We start from the raw sequence: 17,740 nt of genomic DNA on the forward strand, positions 1-17,740 counted from the left end.
GCGATCCATGAGCGTAATCCTACTGAGTGTGTGCAGCTGAGCCTTTTTTAAGTCACTGTGCAGAACTTTCTTCAGCTTTTTGTAAGAACTGCACTGAGTAGAAAATGCCAGGCCTAGATTGCAGGAAAATGCAGACCTGAGTAGCAAACCTACAAAGATCTGGGGTTTGCAGTGGCCTACAACTTTGCAGAGTGCAGCTCTGTCTTCAGATGTCTTCCACCTTCTACACTTTTGCATCCTTTAGATCTTATTTTCAGTGAAGTGAAGCACAGAGGAAGAAAAAATATTTTAGCTTCAATAACTGAACTAAAAGACACAGAATCTGTTCAAAATTAAGGTAAGAGCTCAACCTACATTTTAAAATTTGGTTTTATATTTCAAAATAAATACAAAGGATTTAACATGACCATCCTAGAAACTTTCTGTTTGCTCCGTAATGGAGTTCAAAGTTAGTGCAGAGGGACCAGTTTAAGAGCAAATACAGATGAAAATGTTTTAAGTGTTTCAGAAATTGTTGTTTGTACGGAGTCGAAGTTAAAACTGATTTAATTTGTCAATTTGGACTCACAGATTTAAGTTTGAAACTCCAATGAAAGCACCTTTTTGGTGGCAGCAAATTCTTAATAAGTGTTAATATTCATTTTAACGCTATTTAATTGGACACATAATGATCTCAGTTGAGCTGTTTTTTTAGGAGAATTTATTTAAGTCGGTCCAGAGGAAATAAATTTTTATTTTTCTTCTTAAAAACGTCTCATTTCTGATGAGCAGTCAGATAAAGTTACAGCAGCTTTACAGGAAACACCTTCACATGAGCTGTTGGTGAGATTAAATTAAAGAGCCACAAGAAATGTTTGACTTTCTCAGTGACACTCTTTTTCACTTTTTAAGTGTAACACTGAGTTTTATTGTTTTTAACACAGAGAGAGGACGGAAACAGAGCGAGGGCTTGGTGGTTTCTCTGTAAAGTGTTCATGTGAAGAAGAATCTCTCTGTGGCTGTGTGTGAAATGAAAGTGTTCACGTTTAATTAGTTTTCTTGTTATGATGTCGTGTTAACAGTAATGTTCATTTGTGTTTTATTTTAAACCCTCAGGTCGACTTTCAGAATGAAGGTGATTGTGTTGTTTGTGTTTGGTGAGTGAATATACTTGTGAAGACAATATTGTGAATAATCCTTTAAAATACTGCACACACATGTTGTGTCATGAATCGCTGTGTGGCAGGCAGGCAAGCAGGAGTGGTGGACCCAAAATGCAGAACTCAGACACGGAAGTGAAACTGAAAGCGCAGCTTTATTGCTGGGAAAAACCTCGTACAAACTAAACTCACCAAAAGACAAACAAAAGTCTGAACAGAGGAACCAAGGACTGAAACACTGGAAAAGAAAACTGGAGCAGGAGACTAAACACTAGGCACATAGAAGCAGAACACACAGCTAGTTGAGGGTACAACGCAACACTGACACAGAGAAACACAGGGCTTAAATACACAGACGGTAGTAATCAAGGGATGAGAGACAGGAGGGGAACACACCTGGGAGAAATCACAGCTGACGAGACAGGGGAAATGTAAACTGAGCACACTCACATAAGACACAGACCTTCACAATAAAACAGGAAACTCAGACACAGGGAACCAGACAAGATGCTGAACTGAACAGACAGATTCACAAACAGACGGGGTGACACCATAGACAGACAGAGATACAGACGCAGACTCAGAGGCAGACCGAAGAGAACTCAAACAATAATAATCATCATAATACTAAACTAGAAAATGATAATAATAAACTTAAAGCGCTGGGTCACCGACCCAGGACCATGACATGTTGTAGATGGTGTGTGATCTCATGTTTGATCTAATTGAAAAATCATGTATAAATATGGTTGTAGTGGTGTTTTACTCAGGTTCTCTAACATAAAGAGAGAATATGACTTGTTTTGTCTCCATGCAGAGACATTTCTTGTATCCTCCTTTAAATACACATTAATAAAAGCAGAGTATTTATTAACTGTGATTGTCTTCTTTTCAGTGCTGGGTGCACTCTCTGCTGCAGGTGAAGATTTCTTTGCAAAAGTCGGGGGGAAGGTCACATTGAAGTGTGGGGTCAGCAGCTACAGACACACTCTGCAGTGGCATCATGGAACTGACGTTGTGTTTAATGTTGATCAGAGAGGCTTCACTCGCAAAGGTACTTGAGAATCTCAGAATACTTAACAGTTAACATCAGTATATGATGACTAATTATATTAGAGCCTATTTCTATTTTCTGTGTTAGGACTTGTTGAACTTGCACGGAGGTCAGTCGTGAGACAGAACAATCTGGAAATCTCCAGTGTGAGAGAAACAGATACCGGAGAGTTCAAATGTTTGGCAGATGGGACACGTCATGAACATTCACTTTCTCTGTTCTCAGGTAAAAAGCAGACCCTGGAAAATTGCAAATTTTTTTTACAAATAAATGTTCACATTTAATGGATCAGTGATGGGTTTAACATATTAGGCCTGTTATGTTTTTGTTTTAAGGATCCTTCCACGTTACACTGATAATCAGATTAATAAAAACATCACTGCTGTGATGCTTTAACAAACTCTGTGCTACAGACATCCTTCCTGCTAAAACTTTGTCCTCTCTGATTCCAAACTGCGACATCAAACAAATAATACAAAGTAATCAAGGCCTGCTCTTTTTTCTTACCAGCTGTATAACTACTTATTACAATTGCTCTACAGTTAAATGTTTATTTATGATATTTTCATATCACCAAAAATGTTCCCAAGTGTGAAAGAGTTACCACTTTCCCTTTAATACTTAGTGTAAGATGCTCTCACTGTTTTTCCTCTCATGTTATAAAGCTTTGTCACGTGTGTAATGAGTTTGGATGAAGCACTTTGTTTGTCTCCCTTTGTCTTTGTGATTCTCACTGTATCTGTTGTTGTCCATCTGTTCTCCTTCTCAGTTTTGGTCTCCGTCAAACCCTCTGCTGTTCTCAAGCTGAACGATGAGGCAACGCTCCAGTGTGAGGTTATAGGTCAGCACCATGGTTGTGAAGTAGAGTGGAGGCGTCTAAATACATATTTACCCTCAAATACATCAACAGTTCAACTCAAACCTGTAAAAACCTCACATAATGGTCCCTGGCTGTGTTTCGTCACCTGTGGCAGGAATACGTTTATTGAGCGTCTGGCCATCAAAGTACAAGGTAATACACAGTTACTAGGAATGAAGACCCATGTTTACATATGTGGTCAACGAAGCATAAAGATGTGTGTTTTTGTTCTTCAGAGCCTCCAACTACAACAACTCCACCATCCACCCCGAAGAACGTCACATTTGTAACGAGTGTTTAGAAGACAACATGTGGCTGGCAAAATCCCATCACCACCTCCTCGCGGTGCCAGCTGGAAACAACGACCCTCGGGAAGTTGGCTAACGGTGAGGGTCCTCGACGTCAGGTGGAGTGACGCGCTGGTCGATGTAATCCACAGTCACATCCCATGCAATGACGTCTCAAAAAGCTAGGGCGTCCCCCGTCGCAGCCGTTAAAAATATGGAGAATGGCAAAGCGACCGGACCAGACGACATACCAGCCGAAGTCTGGAAGCTGCTCGGGCGCCAAGGCGCCTTAGTCCTCGCCAGCCTGTTCAATAGCATCATCAGAGACGGGACCGTCCCAGCAGCCTGGTCAACCAGCATAACGGTGCCCATCTGGAAAGGGAAAGGCGATGTGGCTGAATGCTCCAACTACCGCCCGATCCGACTCCTAAGCCATACCATGAAGGTTTTCGAACGGATCATCGACGCCAGGATGCGAGAAATCGTCAACTTAACGCCCAACCAATGTGGCTTCATCAGGGGGCGTGGCACGACGGACGCCATCCATGCTGCCCGCCTGCTTTTGGAGAAGCACCGAGAGAAGTCCAAGACCATCCACATGGCCTTCCTCGACTTGGAAAAGGCGTTTGACCGTGTCCCACACGACCTCATCTGGCACTCCCTGCGATCACATGGAGTTCCTGAAGCCTACGTCAACTGGACAAAGCTCCTCTACCGACAAGTCACCAGCGTGGTCAGAAGCCCAGTGGGAACATCGCCGCCCTTTAACATCAATGTGGGCGTCCACCAAGGCTCGGCACTCTCCCCGCTGCTCTTCATCCTTTGCATGGACACTGCGACGGCGGATCTCCAGTCACCCCATCCCTGGACACTTCTCTACGCCGACGATGTCTTCCTGGCCGATGAATCGCGAATAGAACTGCAATACCAAACGCAGCAGTGGAAGACTCGCCTAGCTGACTTCGGCCTGAGGTTCAACACCAACAAGACCGAATACTTAGAGGCTGGCCCCCAGACCGACGGCACGATCAGCGTCGATGGAGAAGATCTGGCGAAAGTACCTCATTTCAAATACCTCGGATCGATGATCAGCAATGACGGCGATATCCTACTGGATGTACGAGCCAGGATCAACGCAGCGTGGATGAAATGGCGCCAAGTCACCGGCGTCCTGTGTGACCAAAGAATGCCCAATCGCCTCGAGTCAAAGATCTACAAGAGTGTAGTGCGCCCCGTCGCCCTCTATGGATCCGAGTGCTGGCCAGCCACCGCAAAGCACGAACAAGCCCTTCACACGATGGAAATGCGGATGCTGCGATGGTGCCTAGGCCTGACACGATGGGACCACGTCATGAACACCGACGTTAGAAAGAGGATGGGAATCGCGCCAATCACAGATAAGATGCAAGAAGCGAGGCTGCGGTGGTACGGACATGTGGTACGGAGCGATGAGAACTCAGTGGTGAGAACAGCACTGCGGCTCAGCCCCCAAGGACGTCGACCTAGAGGCAGACCAAAGCGGAGATGGATGGACCGAATCAAGGACGACGTGAAGAAGATCGAAGCCGATCTGACCGATGCCCTTGACCGACCCAAGTGGAGACGACTTTGCAGAAAAGCGGACCCTGCAACCGAGTGGGAAAAACGCTAGGAGGAAGAAGAAGAAGTTTAGAAGACAACATGTACAACATGTGTGTCCAGCTTTTGAAAAATGTCTGAAAATTGGATCAAAGTGATCCTTTGTTGAATGTGTAACTCATTCTTGTCATTCTCACTTTGTCCAATGATCTGTGTTGCATTCAGGTGTTGCCAACGATTGCCCACTGGGACTCTCCTGTTGGATGTGGATTGCAATGGGGGTGTGCTGTCAGTTTGTTCTCCTGATAGTTTGTGTCATTGTCTTGTGTAAGTGTATGAGAAGAAGGAGGGTATGTGAGGAAAGGCGTTCATCAAATATTTATGTGTAGAGTTGATCGTTGATGATGAAACAAAAAATGGCTTAAGTCTAAATGACTGTCTCAGTTTGAGTATTACACTCTTCAGAAAATTGGTGCAGATGTACAGATAAAATATTTGGTTTATTTCCTGGACCTCGCTGAGTAAAACTAAGAACTGAAATCTACCTGAAGTCAGACATCTGGTCAGGCTTTACTTGCAAATGACTCACTAGTCTACCTTCATACACATATAAACTTGAGTGGCATCTCATTCTTAATCCTTAGGGTTTAATATGATGTAGGACCAACTGTGGCATCTTAAACTCTTATGGGAAGGCTTTCCATAGGTTTGGGAGTGTTTATAGGAGTTGACCATTCTTCCAGAAGCACATTTGTGAGGTCAGACACTGATGTTGGACCTTGCTCGCAGTCTCCACTCTAATTCATCTCAAAGGTGTTCTGTCAGGTTGAGGCCGGGACTCTGTGCAGGCCAGTCACGTTGTTCCAACAGGAACAGGAAGAGACCATCGCCAAACTGTTCCCACAAAGTTGGAAGAATGAAATTGTCCAAAACGTCTTGGTATGCTGAAGCATTAAGAGTTCATTTTACTGGAAATAAGCCGTTAAACCCCAACTCCTGAACAACAGCCCCTCACAATAATCCTCCACCAAACTTTACATTTGGCACAACGCAGGCGGACAAGTAGCATTCCCCTGGCAACCGTCAATTGCATTGTCCAGATGGAGAATCTTGATTCGTCACTCCAGAGAACATGTCTCCACTGCTCCAGTCGTCGTGTGCTTTATGCTGATCTGAAGGTCACATGAAGGTTGGAGGTCTGTGGTAATTGACTCTGCTCTGTGATTTTATGTGGGCTTCCACTTCATGGGTGTGGTGCTGTCATTCCACTTTGGTACCATAACACTAACAGTTGACTGTGGAATATTTAGTCATGTGGAAATTTAGAGATAGAAGTGACCAAAACATCTGAATTTAACGATTTGGATGCTTGAGTGAATATTTTTAGTATAATAACAAGTCCCAAACATTAGAGTAACTTTCCTGAATCTTCTCACTCTTTGTTAACTCTGACTGTTGATTTCCGCTGCCATCATTTGTCACTGGTTTCTCTTCTTTTATTGGATGATTACAGCTTGGTTCACTTCAGCCTTGGTGATTAATGATTCTGTCTATGTCTTGTTTTTTTATTTCAAAAAGAAAAGCTTTGTTACTTGATAAATAAATGTTTTTCTGTCAGGCTGTGTGCTTTTTTAGCTTTTTGTTTCAGATTTTTTTCCCACTTTTTCTTCTATATGATGTCAAAGGGAGTGGATAATGTTGATCATGTTGTTAATTTCTCAGGTATATATCTTTAGTTTTGAGCACATAAGCCCCGCCCTCCTGCCTTTCTAATCTTGTATTTGTGAGGGGCAGCCAATCAGAAAGTACTGTGGCCCCGAGAGGCCAAACGGACTGCAACATAAGAAAACATCAGCAATAAGAAAAATGCTGCAAAAGCACACAAAACACAACAGAAATAGGAAAAACGAAAATGGAAATGGAATGTCTGGCCCATTGTTATGGGCCATTCGATCCCTATACAAGCGTTGCAAGAGCTTGGTTCGCATTGCCGGCAATAAGTCGGACTCGTTCCCGGTGGGTGATGGGATTCTGTTCATCATTTTTATGGACAGGATTTCTAGGTGCAGCCAAGTGGCAGAGGGCTTTTACTTCGATGGCCTCAGAATCTCATCTCTGCTTTTCGCGGATGATGTGGTTCTGTTGGCTTCATCGGGTGAGGGCCTCCAGCTCGCACTGGAACGGTTCACAGCTGAGTGTGAAGCAGTGGGAATGAGGATCAGCACCTCCAAATCTGAGTCCATGGTTCTCAGCTGGAAAAGGGTGGAGTGCCCACTCCAGGTTGGGGATGAGTTCCTGCCCCAAGTGGAGGAGTTCAAGTATCTTGGGGTCTTGTTCGCGAGTGATGGGAGAAGGGAGCCGGAGATCGACAGACGGATTGGTGCTGCAGCCACAGTGATGCGGACGCTGCACCGGTCCGTTGTGGTGAAGAGGGAGCTGAGTGTAAAAGCAAAGCTCTCAATTTACCGGTCAATCTATGTCCTTACCCTCACCCATGGCCATGAGCTGTGGGTAGTGACCGAAAGAACGAGATCGCGGATACAAGCGGCGGAAATGGGTTTCCTCCGAAGGGTGGCTGGCCTCTCCCTTAGAGATAGGGTGAGAAGTTCAGCCATCCGGGAGGGGCTCAGAGTAGAGCTGCTGCTCCTCCACATCAAAAGGAGCCAGCTGAGGTGGTTCGGGCATCTGACAAGGATGCCTCCTGGGCGCCTCCTGGGTGAGGTGTTTCAGGCATGTCCCACCGGGAGGAGGCCCCGGGGCAGACCCAGGACACGCTGGAGCAGGGGTGCCCAATCCCGGTCCTCGAGAGCTACCGTCCTGCAGCTTTTAGATACATCCTTGTTCCCACACACCTGAATCAAATGAATGGCTTGTTATCAGGTCTTTGCCAAACATGATGGCATGCTGAAGAGATCAAACCATTTGATTCTGCTGTGTTGGAGTAGGGATGCATCTAAAAGCTGCAGGATAGTAGCTCTCGAGGACCGGGATTGGGCACCCCTGCGCTGGAGAGATTATATCTCTCGGCTGGCCTGGGAACGCTTTGGTGTTCCCCCGGATAAGCTGGAGGAGGTGGCTGGGGAGAGGGAGGTCTGGGCTTCTCTGCTTAGGCTGCTTCCCCCGCGACCCGGCCCCGGATAAAGCGGAAGAAGATGGATGGATGGAAAATGGAAATAGGAAAAAAGAAAACAAAAATAGAAAAAACGAAAACAGAAATATGAAAAAACTGATTTCCCAAGCACAAGGGAAGTGTTTCTGGGGAGACAATAACCCTACGGACCAGTTGCAGGAACCAAAATATGCTATGTAAGTGTGTTTTAGTCTCATGATTCATATAATACTGATGACAGATTTTTAGGCTAATAGTTAGGCTAACACACTTACCTCTCATCTTTTCTTTCCTCACAAAACTGATAGATAGACATGCATTTCTTTTAAGTGTCTCCCAGCGCACTTCTTAGCATATTTTGGTTCCTGCAACTGGTCTGTAGGGTTATTTTCTCCCCAGAGACACTTCCCTTGTGCTTTTGGAAATTAGTTTTTTCCTATTTCTGTTTTTGTTTTTTCTAATTTCTGTTTTCTTTTTTCCTATTTCAGTTGTGTTTTGTGTGTTTTTGCAGTGTTTTTCTTATTGCTGGTGGGGGTTTTTTTAAGTTGCAATCCATTTGGCCTCTCATGGCCACTGTAGAAAAGGATTTTCTTACGGAGGGTAGGGCTTCAGATGAAAATAAGATAAATAATGTTCACTTGACAATTAAAGTGGTCAGCTAATGACTTTTGTGGACGTTTTAATGGATTGTGTAACTAATATTCTGATAAATATTAGGTTTGTGCTTCAGTTCAGGTGAGTGAAATTTGTTTATTATTTGGAACTCGGGATGTGTGCAACTAATCATCGATGTTGTCACTAATCAGTCCCAGATTTACTTGTCATTTAATTTAATTGTTAAAATGTATTATTAATTGTCCAAAATGTTGGCAACAGTCCGCAATCAAATGACGCATTGTTGAGAAATGCCAAAAATTTGTGAATGAAGGCCTGATCTTTTTGTTAACTGCAGGAAATGAGCTTTCTATGAAAGGTGGATGGGCCCTCTCTTAGCGACAGGGTGAGGAGTTCAGTGATTATGGATGGGTTCAGAGTAGAGCCTCTACTCCTTCACATCGAAAGGAGACCGCTAAGGCTTTCGCCTCCCGCGTGAGGTGTTTGGTGTTGTGCCAAAAGGGATCGTCTGCCCAAAACTGATTTATTTCCATTTGTTTTTTATGTGTAATGGCATTACTTATTTTAGTAAACAGACTTTAGTAAACAGGATTTACAAAGGATAAACTCAGAAAATTACCTGTTTTTCATTTATCTTTATGGTTGCTGTAACTTTATACCACAGCAGCAGCTTCTCAGCTCGCAGCCGAACACATCACCAAAAACAACCCATGTTCAGGACCCAGTTCCCTATAATGTGCAGGGGAGGCGTGACCAGCTGATGTGGCCCAGGTGTGACAGCCACACTACCAACCATGCCCCGCCACAATAAAACACATTACAATGACATTTTATCAACACAAAATGCACCAGTTTATTGAATATGAATAACGTCATCAATTTACCTCAATTGTTAGAACGTCTATGTACAACCAATGTCCACTATTAAATTAAGTAAATGCAACATGTTCTTTGTTTCAGTGCTAAACATTTACCTGGATTTTCATTCTTAAGGGATATTTCATAGTTTTAATCAAATTTTGGATAGAACTTTATTCAAACAATAGCAAAAGAAAAATAAAAGCATTTTATCCTACAGAAAACAAAATAGATGACTTGCTTACAAACTTACAAACTGCTTATTATATATGTGCTTGCTGCTCTCTGGTCATTGTTTGAGTTATTTATTAGTTCAGGGCATGACTACGAACCACAGGTCTGGTCAGAGAGCAGGTTCGGTTTGTTTTCCTGCGCCTTGCTGAGTAAAACTGAGAACCACCTGAGATCAATCAGACATCTGTTCAAGTTTAACTCACAAATTATTTCAGAAAACCAACAAGACCCACGGCTGCTTCGGGTCCTCTCTGCCTTTATTGGACGATTGGAGTTTGGTGTCATCACTTTAGTCTGACGACACCTCCTCTAGTGTGAGGAAATAAGACAAAGAAAGAATTTAGCATCCACAATGAGAGAAAATGTCATTAAATAAAAAAATTGCAACTAATGACTGTCGGGGGGAAAAACAGAAAAAACACCAAATCAGCTCGTTTACCTTCCGTTTCTTTTATTTTGAAAACAAATACTTTCTTATTTCTGCTGTGATGAATAAATATTAGTCTTTTTTCAAACTCTGTGTTCTTTCTTTTCTTTCTATTATGACTTCCTTGTTTATTTCCAAGTTATTTTCACTTCTCTTTTGCAGAAATCATTGTGACAATTGATCCATGAGAGTAGTCTAACTGAGTGTGTGCAGTTGAGCCTGTTTTAAGACACTCTGCAGAACTTTCTTCAGCTTTTTGTAAGAACTGCACTGAGTAGAAAATGCCAGGCCTAGATTGCAGGAAAATACAGACATCAGTAGCAAACCCACAAAGATCTGGGGTTTGCAGTGGCTAACAACTTTGCAGCTCTGTCTTCAGATGTCTTCCGCTTTCTACACTTTTTGCATCCTTGAGCTCTTGTTTTCAGTGAAGTGAAGCACGGAGAGGATGAAGAAAGATTTTTGCCGTCACTAAATGAACTAAAAGACACAGAATCTGCTCAAAATTAAGGTAAGAGCTCAACTTACATTTTAAAATTGGGTTTTATGTTTCAGAAGGATTTCTTATTTTTAACATACGACACAGAGAGAGGATGGAAATCGAGCGAGGGCTTGGTGGTTTCTCTGTAAACTGTTTATCTCTCTGTGGCTGTGTATAAAATGAAAGTGTTCACTTTTAATAAGTTTTCTTTTTATGATTTAGTGTTAACACAAATGTTCATTTGTGTTTTATTTTAAACCCTCAGGTCGACTTTCAGAATGAAGGTGATTGTGTTGTTTGTGTTTGGTGAGTGAATATACTTGTGAAGACAATATTGTGAATAATCCTTTAAAATACTGCACACACATGTTGTAGATGGTGTGACCTCATGTTTAATCTACTTGAAAAGTCATACTTGAAAAGTATGGTTGTTGTGGTGTTTTACTGATCCCAGGTGGTTTAATGTCACTCTACAAGTTTACGACAAAATGAAGAAAATATGACTTGTTTGGCTCCATGTAAAGACGTTTGTTATATCCTCCTTTAAATAAGCATTGTTAAAAGACAAGTATTTATTTACTGTGATTGTCTTCTTCTCAGTGCTGGGTGCACTCTCTGCAGCAGGTGAAGATTTCTTTGCAAAAGTCGGGGGTAAAGTCACATTGAAGTGTGGGGTCAGCAGCTACACACGCTCTCTGCGGTGGTATCATGGAAATGACCTTCTTCATAGTGTTGATCAGAGAGGCTTCACTCGCAAAGGTCTTTGATTATCTCAGAACACTTAACAGTAAAGTATTTGATGGTAACATTATAATAGAACATATTTTTATTTTCTGTGTTAGGCAGTGCTGAACTTGCACAGAGGTCAGTCGTGAGACTGACGAATCTGGAAATCTCCAGTGTGAGAGAAACAGATGCTGGACGGTTCACATGTTCGGCAGATTGGACACGTCATAACCATTCACTTTCTGTGTTCTCAGGTAAACAGCAGACCCTGAAAAATACACATTTACAAATAAATGTTCAAATATAACCGAACAGTGCAGCGTTTAACATATTAGGACAAATATAGTTTTGTTTTAATTTTCCCTGCACATTACATTGATAATCAGATTAATAAAAACATCACTGCTGAAAAATGAGGGGAAATTATTTTATGTGGCTGATGGTTCTTTTACTATAACAGGTAAAGGATATACAGCAAATATACAAAATGAATTTCTTGCACAGCATGTCTTGTATATGTTTTGAAATTTGGAGACTACATTTCCCAAAATCCAACTTAATCCCCTCCTAGTCAACCTGGTGGTGGGCAGGACCACCACAGTGTCAAGTGTGGCCACCCTGCCATTACTGGAGTCCATCAGGAGAAGGGGAAGCATCGGAGGGGCCACGGACATATGCTGGGCTCTAGAATTACATCCATAGCTATTAAATATTACATAAGACACAACTATTAATTAATAATTCTATTTTTTTATACTATTAACTATATAAACAGAATTTTCTTTAAAAAACTACTTTAGCTTTATTCCTTCGTTTTTTATTTCTTTTTGTCAGATAATTGAATAAAAAGCTTACTTTGTGTTTCTATATGACAGTCATGCCGTGTAAGCAAATTATAACAGTGACCAAAAAAACCAAACCAAACCAAACAGTCCAGGCCTACGCTGTTCTCTCACCAGCTGGGTCACTACTTATTACCATCCCTCTACAGTTAAATGTTTATTTGTGTTTCATTTCACCAAAAATGTTCCATGTGTGAAAGAGTTACCACTTTTACTTTAATTCTTAGTGTAATATGCTCTCATTGTATTTCATCTCATGTTATAAAGCTTTGTCATGTGTAATGAATTTGGATGAAGCTCCTTGTTGGTCTCCCTTTCTCTTTGTGATTCTCACTGTATCTGTGGTTATCTGTCTGTTTCCTTCTCAGTTTTGGTCTCCGTCAAACCCTCTGATGTTCTCGAGCTAAACGATGAGGCAACGCTCAGGTGTGAGGTGAAAGGTCAGCACCATGGTTGTGAAGTGAAGTGGAGAAGTCCAAATACATATTCACTCACAAATACATCAACAGTTCAACTCAAACCTGTAAAAACCTCACATAACGGGCCCTGGGAGTGTATCGTCACCTGTGGCAGGAATACATTTAGTGAGCGTCTGGCCATCACAGTACAAGGTAATACACAGTTACTAGGAATGAAGATCCTTGTCCACATATGTAGTCAATAGAAACATAAAGATGTGTGTTTTTGTTCTTCAGAGCCTCCAACTACAACTCCACCATCCACCCCGAAGAACGTCACATTTGTAACGAGTGTTCAGGGTACAACATGTACAACATGTGCGTCCAGCTTTTGAAAATGTCTGCAAATTGGATCAAAGTGATCCTTTGCTGAATGTGTAACTCATTCTTGTCTTTCTCACTTTCTCCAATGATCTGTGTTGCATTCAGGTGTTGCCAACGATTGCCCACTGGGACTCTCCTGTTGGATGTGGTTTGCGATTGGGCTGTGCTGCCAGTTTGGGATGCTCCTCATAGTTTGTGTCATTGTCTTGTGTAAGTGTATGAGAAGAAGGAGGGTATGTGAGGAAAGGCGTTCATCAAATATTTATGTGTAGAGTTGATAGCTTACGATAAAAGAAACCAAAAGAAAATGGGTTAAACGCCTCCTGCACCACTGTGTTTACAGATTATGGTGAACTTCTTCTTAAAGTTCTTCATTGATTGTGTAAGTGATCAGAGTCCTGATTTCACTCCACCAAGTTCTTACAAAAGTTCTGGCACACTTCACAGCTCGCAAAATTCTAAATGACTGTCTCAGATTGAGTATTACACTCTTCAGTAAATTGGTGCAGATGTACAGATGAGGTGTCGGTTTGTTTTCTGGGCCTTCCTGGGTGAAACTAAGAACCAACTAAGATCTCTCAGACATCCGTTTAATTACACTTTATTGCCAAAAGTATTCACTCGTCTACCTTGACACGCATATGAACTTGAGTGACATCCCATTTTTAATCCATAGGGATTAATATGATGTACGACCAACTGTGGCAGCTGAAACTCTTACAGGAAGGCTTTCCAAAGGTTTAGGAGTGCTTATATGTGTTTTTGGTGCTTCTGTACACCTGGACACCTGTCTAGAAGCACATTTGTGAGGTCAGACACTGATGTTGCACTAGAAGGCCTGGCTCACAGTTTCTGCTCTAATTCATCCCAAAGTTGTTCTGTCGGGTGGAGGTCGGGACTCGGTGCAGGCCAGTCCCGTTGTTCCAACAGGAAGGGGCCATCCCCAAAGAAGAATGAAATTGTCCAAAATGTCTTGGTATGCTGAAGCATTAAGAGTTCATTTTACTGGAACTAACCAGCTGAGCCCAACTAATGGAAAACAATCCCGCACAATAATCCCCCTCCACCAAACTTTACACTTAGCACAACGCAATCAGACAAGAAGCGTTCCCCTGGCAACCGTCCATTGCATTGTCCAGATGGAGAATCTTGATTCGTCACTCCAGAGAACATGTCTCCACTGCTCTAGAGTCCAGTCGTAGTGTGCTTAATGCTGATCTGAAGGTCACATGAAGGTTGGAGGTCTGTAGTGATTGACTCTGCTCTGTGATTTTATGTGTCCTACATCTTCATGGGTGTGCTGCTGTTATACCACTTTGGTGTCATACCACTAAGAGCTGACCGTGGAATATTTAGCGAGGAAACTTCAGAAATGGAAGTGACCAGAACACCTGATTTACTGATTTGGATGCTTGAGTGAATATTGTTAGTATAATGCCAAGTCCCAAACATTAGAGCAACTTCCCCAAGTCTCTTCACTCTTTCTTAACCCTGACTGTTGATTTCCGCTGCCATCATTTATCACTGCTTCCTCTTCTTTTATTGGACAATTACAGCTTGACATTGTGATAATTTGATGATTCTTGTTTTGTCTTGTTTTTTATTGCATAAAGAAAAGCTTTGTTACTTCTGCTGTGATAAATAAATGTTTTTCTGTCAAGTTATGTGCTTTTTAAATTTTTGTTTCTGATATTTTTTTTCTACTTCTTCTTCTACATGATGTCAAAGGACGTGGATAATGTTAATGTTGTTAATTTTTCAGGTATATAGCTTTAGCTTTGAGGACATAAGCCCCACCCTCCTGCCTTTCTTATCTTGTATTTGTGAGGGGCAACCAATCAGATAAGGGTTTTCTCAAAGAGGGTAGGGCTGAATATTAGATGAAAAATTAGATGAAAGCTAAATAAGCCTCACTTGTCAATCTAAGTGGTCAGCTGGTGCCTTTTGGGGAAGTTTTAATGGATTATGTGACTAATATTCTGATAACTAATAATCAGCCCTGAGATCTGTGCTTCATCTCAGGTGAGTGAAATCAAGTCTTTTATTTGTTTATTACTTGGAACTTGGGATGTGTGGGACTAATCATCGTCATTGTCACTAGTCGTAAATGTGAGACTTTTTAAAATTTAAAAATGATGCCCATTGCCAGTAACTTACTTTGTCCTAAATGTTGGCAACACTCTGCCACTAGATGGCGCATTGTTGAGAAATGCCAAAAATCTGTGAATCAAGCCCTGTGTTAACGACAGGAAATAAGCTTTCTCTGAAAGGTGGATGGGCTCTCCCTTGGCGATCGGATGAGTTCAGTGATTATGGTTCAGATTAGAGCCGCTGCTCCTCCACATCGAAAGGAGACCGCTAAGGCTGTCGCCCCCTGGGTGTTCAGTGTTGTGCCAAAAAGTGATCCTCTGTCCAAAACTGATTTGTTTTCACGTGTTTCTTATGTGTAATGTCTTTACTTATATTGGTAAATACACTTTATAATAATAATAGATTGCATTTATATAGCGCTTTTCGAGACCCTCAAAGCGCTTTACATTACATTTCCACTATCCATTCACTGTCACGTTCACACACTGGTGGAGGCAGCTACAGTTGTAGCCACAGCTGTCTTGGGGCAGACTGACAGAAGCAAGGCAGCCATATCGCACCATCGGCCCCTCTGGCCATCACCAGTAGGCGGTAGATGAAGTGTCTTGCCCAAGGACACAACGACCAAGACAGACAGAGCTGGGGATCAAACGGGCAACCTTCTGGTTACAAGATGAGCTTTCCAACCCTCTGAACCACGATCGCCCCAAACGTTAGTGAACAGGATTTACAAACATTATATGTAAAATTGAATAATTACCTGTTTTTCAAGTATCTTTATGACTCCATGTTATTGTTTCTATGTCCTTTTTGGCAACTTAAAATATGTTTACAGAACTATTGTTATATTTGTTGCAATTCCTGCTGTCCACTTGGCCAGATTACTTTTTTTAAAAAGACATTTTTAATGTCAACAAGATTTTTTACCTTATATATAAGCCACTGCAAAAACACTGATTGCAGCTTCTACCTTGTGATAGGAATGTCGTTTGTGGCTCAAGATGACTTGATATAATTAATCAGGGACACAGTTGACATATGTTTCACATATTATAGGCCAACAAGTTATCTAAAGCAGATATAATACAAACAATTACTTTTTGGCAAACAATCACTCAGGCCTACCGATAGAAGACCTGGCCCCTACTTGAAGGTAACAACTCTAACATTTAAATGTCTTAAACCATTTAAAGATGAAACTACATTTGTATTAAGACAGAATCTGAATTGATGCAGTAACAAATCAAGTTTACAATAGCAGCATTTAGTCAAAATCATAATTTTTTATTTCCTGGACTCTAACGTAAAAAATGTATTCTGATGTGGAGACAAGTGTCATGCCAGCTTTAATAACTTGTACATTTGGATTATTTTAGGTGGCCCACTACTGCCCTCTATGTGTCATTTTATGTGAGTTCTTAAGTCCTTAAAACTCTGCAATGGAGCTAGTGACAGCAACATTATCGCAAATATCAGACACAATGTCTGCTTTTATGGGAAACAGGCCACGTTTGAAAGTGCAGGATTTATATTTAAATCAGTTCTTACATAATGACAAAAATAACAAGCACCTGTTCCCTGGTCAAAAAGAGGAACGTGGAAACTGGGTGGAGCCATGTGATCAAATCTGTGCTCAAATAAGTCAAAGGAGAGACCAAATCAGTATAGTGATTACAAAGGCATGAAGTCTTAAACATTTCTTCTGTTAAAAACCTCCTTGGAGGGTGGAGATGATCTGCTGTAAAGACCCCTGAAGGGAGCAGCTGACAGAAAAAGAAGGGACCGGCTATTTTTCAATGTTCATATTTATTATTGACAAATCAGCCCTGGTTGAAGGGATATTTCATAGTTTTAATTAAATTTTTGGAAGCAACTTTAGTCAAATAATAGCAAAAGTAAAAACATTTCTTCCAGCAGAAACAAACAAAATAGATGAATTCCTTACAAACGTCCAAACGGACAGTTTTTAAGTTATTTATTAGTTCAGGGCAAATATCGGGAAAGAATTGCATTAAAATAAAATGAGGTAACCTTTGAGCTTCTTCAGCAGGGGGCACCATACTCCACATCTGCTCTGACAAAACTCATTTCATGGCTGCTGATGTGCACAGTCTGATGTGTTAATCTGTCAAAGAAGTGAAGGTTTGAAGGATTTATATCCATCTATCACCAACATACCTGGAGGAAAAATGTTTGTGTCGTGTCTGAATAAAAGAAAATGGACCAGTTTCTACTGATGAGTCCTGCTTTAACTTTTATTATGACATCTGTACCTGAGCTGTACATTTGGAGGCAGCAGGTGATGTTAAACAGGCCTTTGTGTTTTATCTTTGTGTCTCACAGATGGGTGATCGTCAACAATCAGGTGAAGGTGTGCACCACAGAGACCTATGATAGCTCTCCCTCTACTGCAGGCTGAATGAGGTGATATTTGTCTTTAAATCCTCTGATTACAAACCTCAGGTCTGTTCAGAGAGCAGGTTCAGTTTGTTTCCTGGGCCTTGCTGAGTAAAACTGAGAACCACCTGAGATTTTGTCAGACATCTGTTCAAGTTTAACTCACAAATAATTTCAGAAAACCAACAAGACCCACAGCTGCTTCGGGTCCTCTCTGCTTTTATTGGACGATTGGAGTTTGGTGTCATCACTTCAGTCTGA

The 17,740-nt window shown here is 41.7% G+C and overlaps 2 protein-coding genes across 3 annotated transcripts; both read left to right on the top strand.

The window, feature by feature from the left end:
* The first annotated feature begins 24 nt into the window (after positions 1-24).
* Positions 25-3,378, top strand: LOC146698847 (cell adhesion molecule 3-like). The gene is made up of 6 exons (XM_085471683.1): positions 25-337; positions 1,096-1,136; positions 2,035-2,193; positions 2,281-2,418; positions 2,963-3,205; positions 3,289-3,378. The coding sequence occupies exons 2-6, from the start codon at positions 1,109-1,111 to the stop codon at positions 3,351-3,353; spliced, it is 633 nt and encodes a 210-aa protein (XP_085327809.1). The 5' UTR covers positions 25-337; positions 1,096-1,108; the 3' UTR covers positions 3,354-3,378.
* Positions 3,379-8,193: 4,815 nt separating this feature from the next.
* LOC146698848 (titin-like) lies at positions 8,194-13,922 on the top strand. Of its 2 annotated transcripts, none has more exons than XM_085471679.1 (7): positions 8,194-10,671; positions 10,907-10,947; positions 11,242-11,400; positions 11,484-11,621; positions 12,578-12,820; positions 12,905-12,985; positions 13,097-13,922. In XM_085471679.1, exons 2-7 carry the CDS (start codon positions 10,920-10,922, stop codon positions 13,261-13,263), a joined length of 816 nt encoding a protein of 271 aa, XP_085327805.1. In that variant the 5' UTR covers positions 8,194-10,671; positions 10,907-10,919; the 3' UTR covers positions 13,264-13,922. The 2 variants fall into 2 exon arrangements, with proteins under 2 accessions (XP_085327805.1, XP_085327807.1); XM_085471681.1 differs by having other exon boundaries at positions 12,905-12,976.
* Positions 13,923-17,740: the final 3,818 nt, after the last annotated feature.

This window comes from Copadichromis virginalis, linkage group LG11, assembly GCF_057382275.1.
Source record: "Copadichromis virginalis isolate Kocher_CV1m ecotype Utaka linkage group LG11, C_Virginalis_male_GT1.1, whole genome shotgun sequence".
NCBI classification, from domain to species: Eukaryota; Metazoa; Chordata; class Actinopteri; order Cichliformes; family Cichlidae; genus Copadichromis; species Copadichromis virginalis.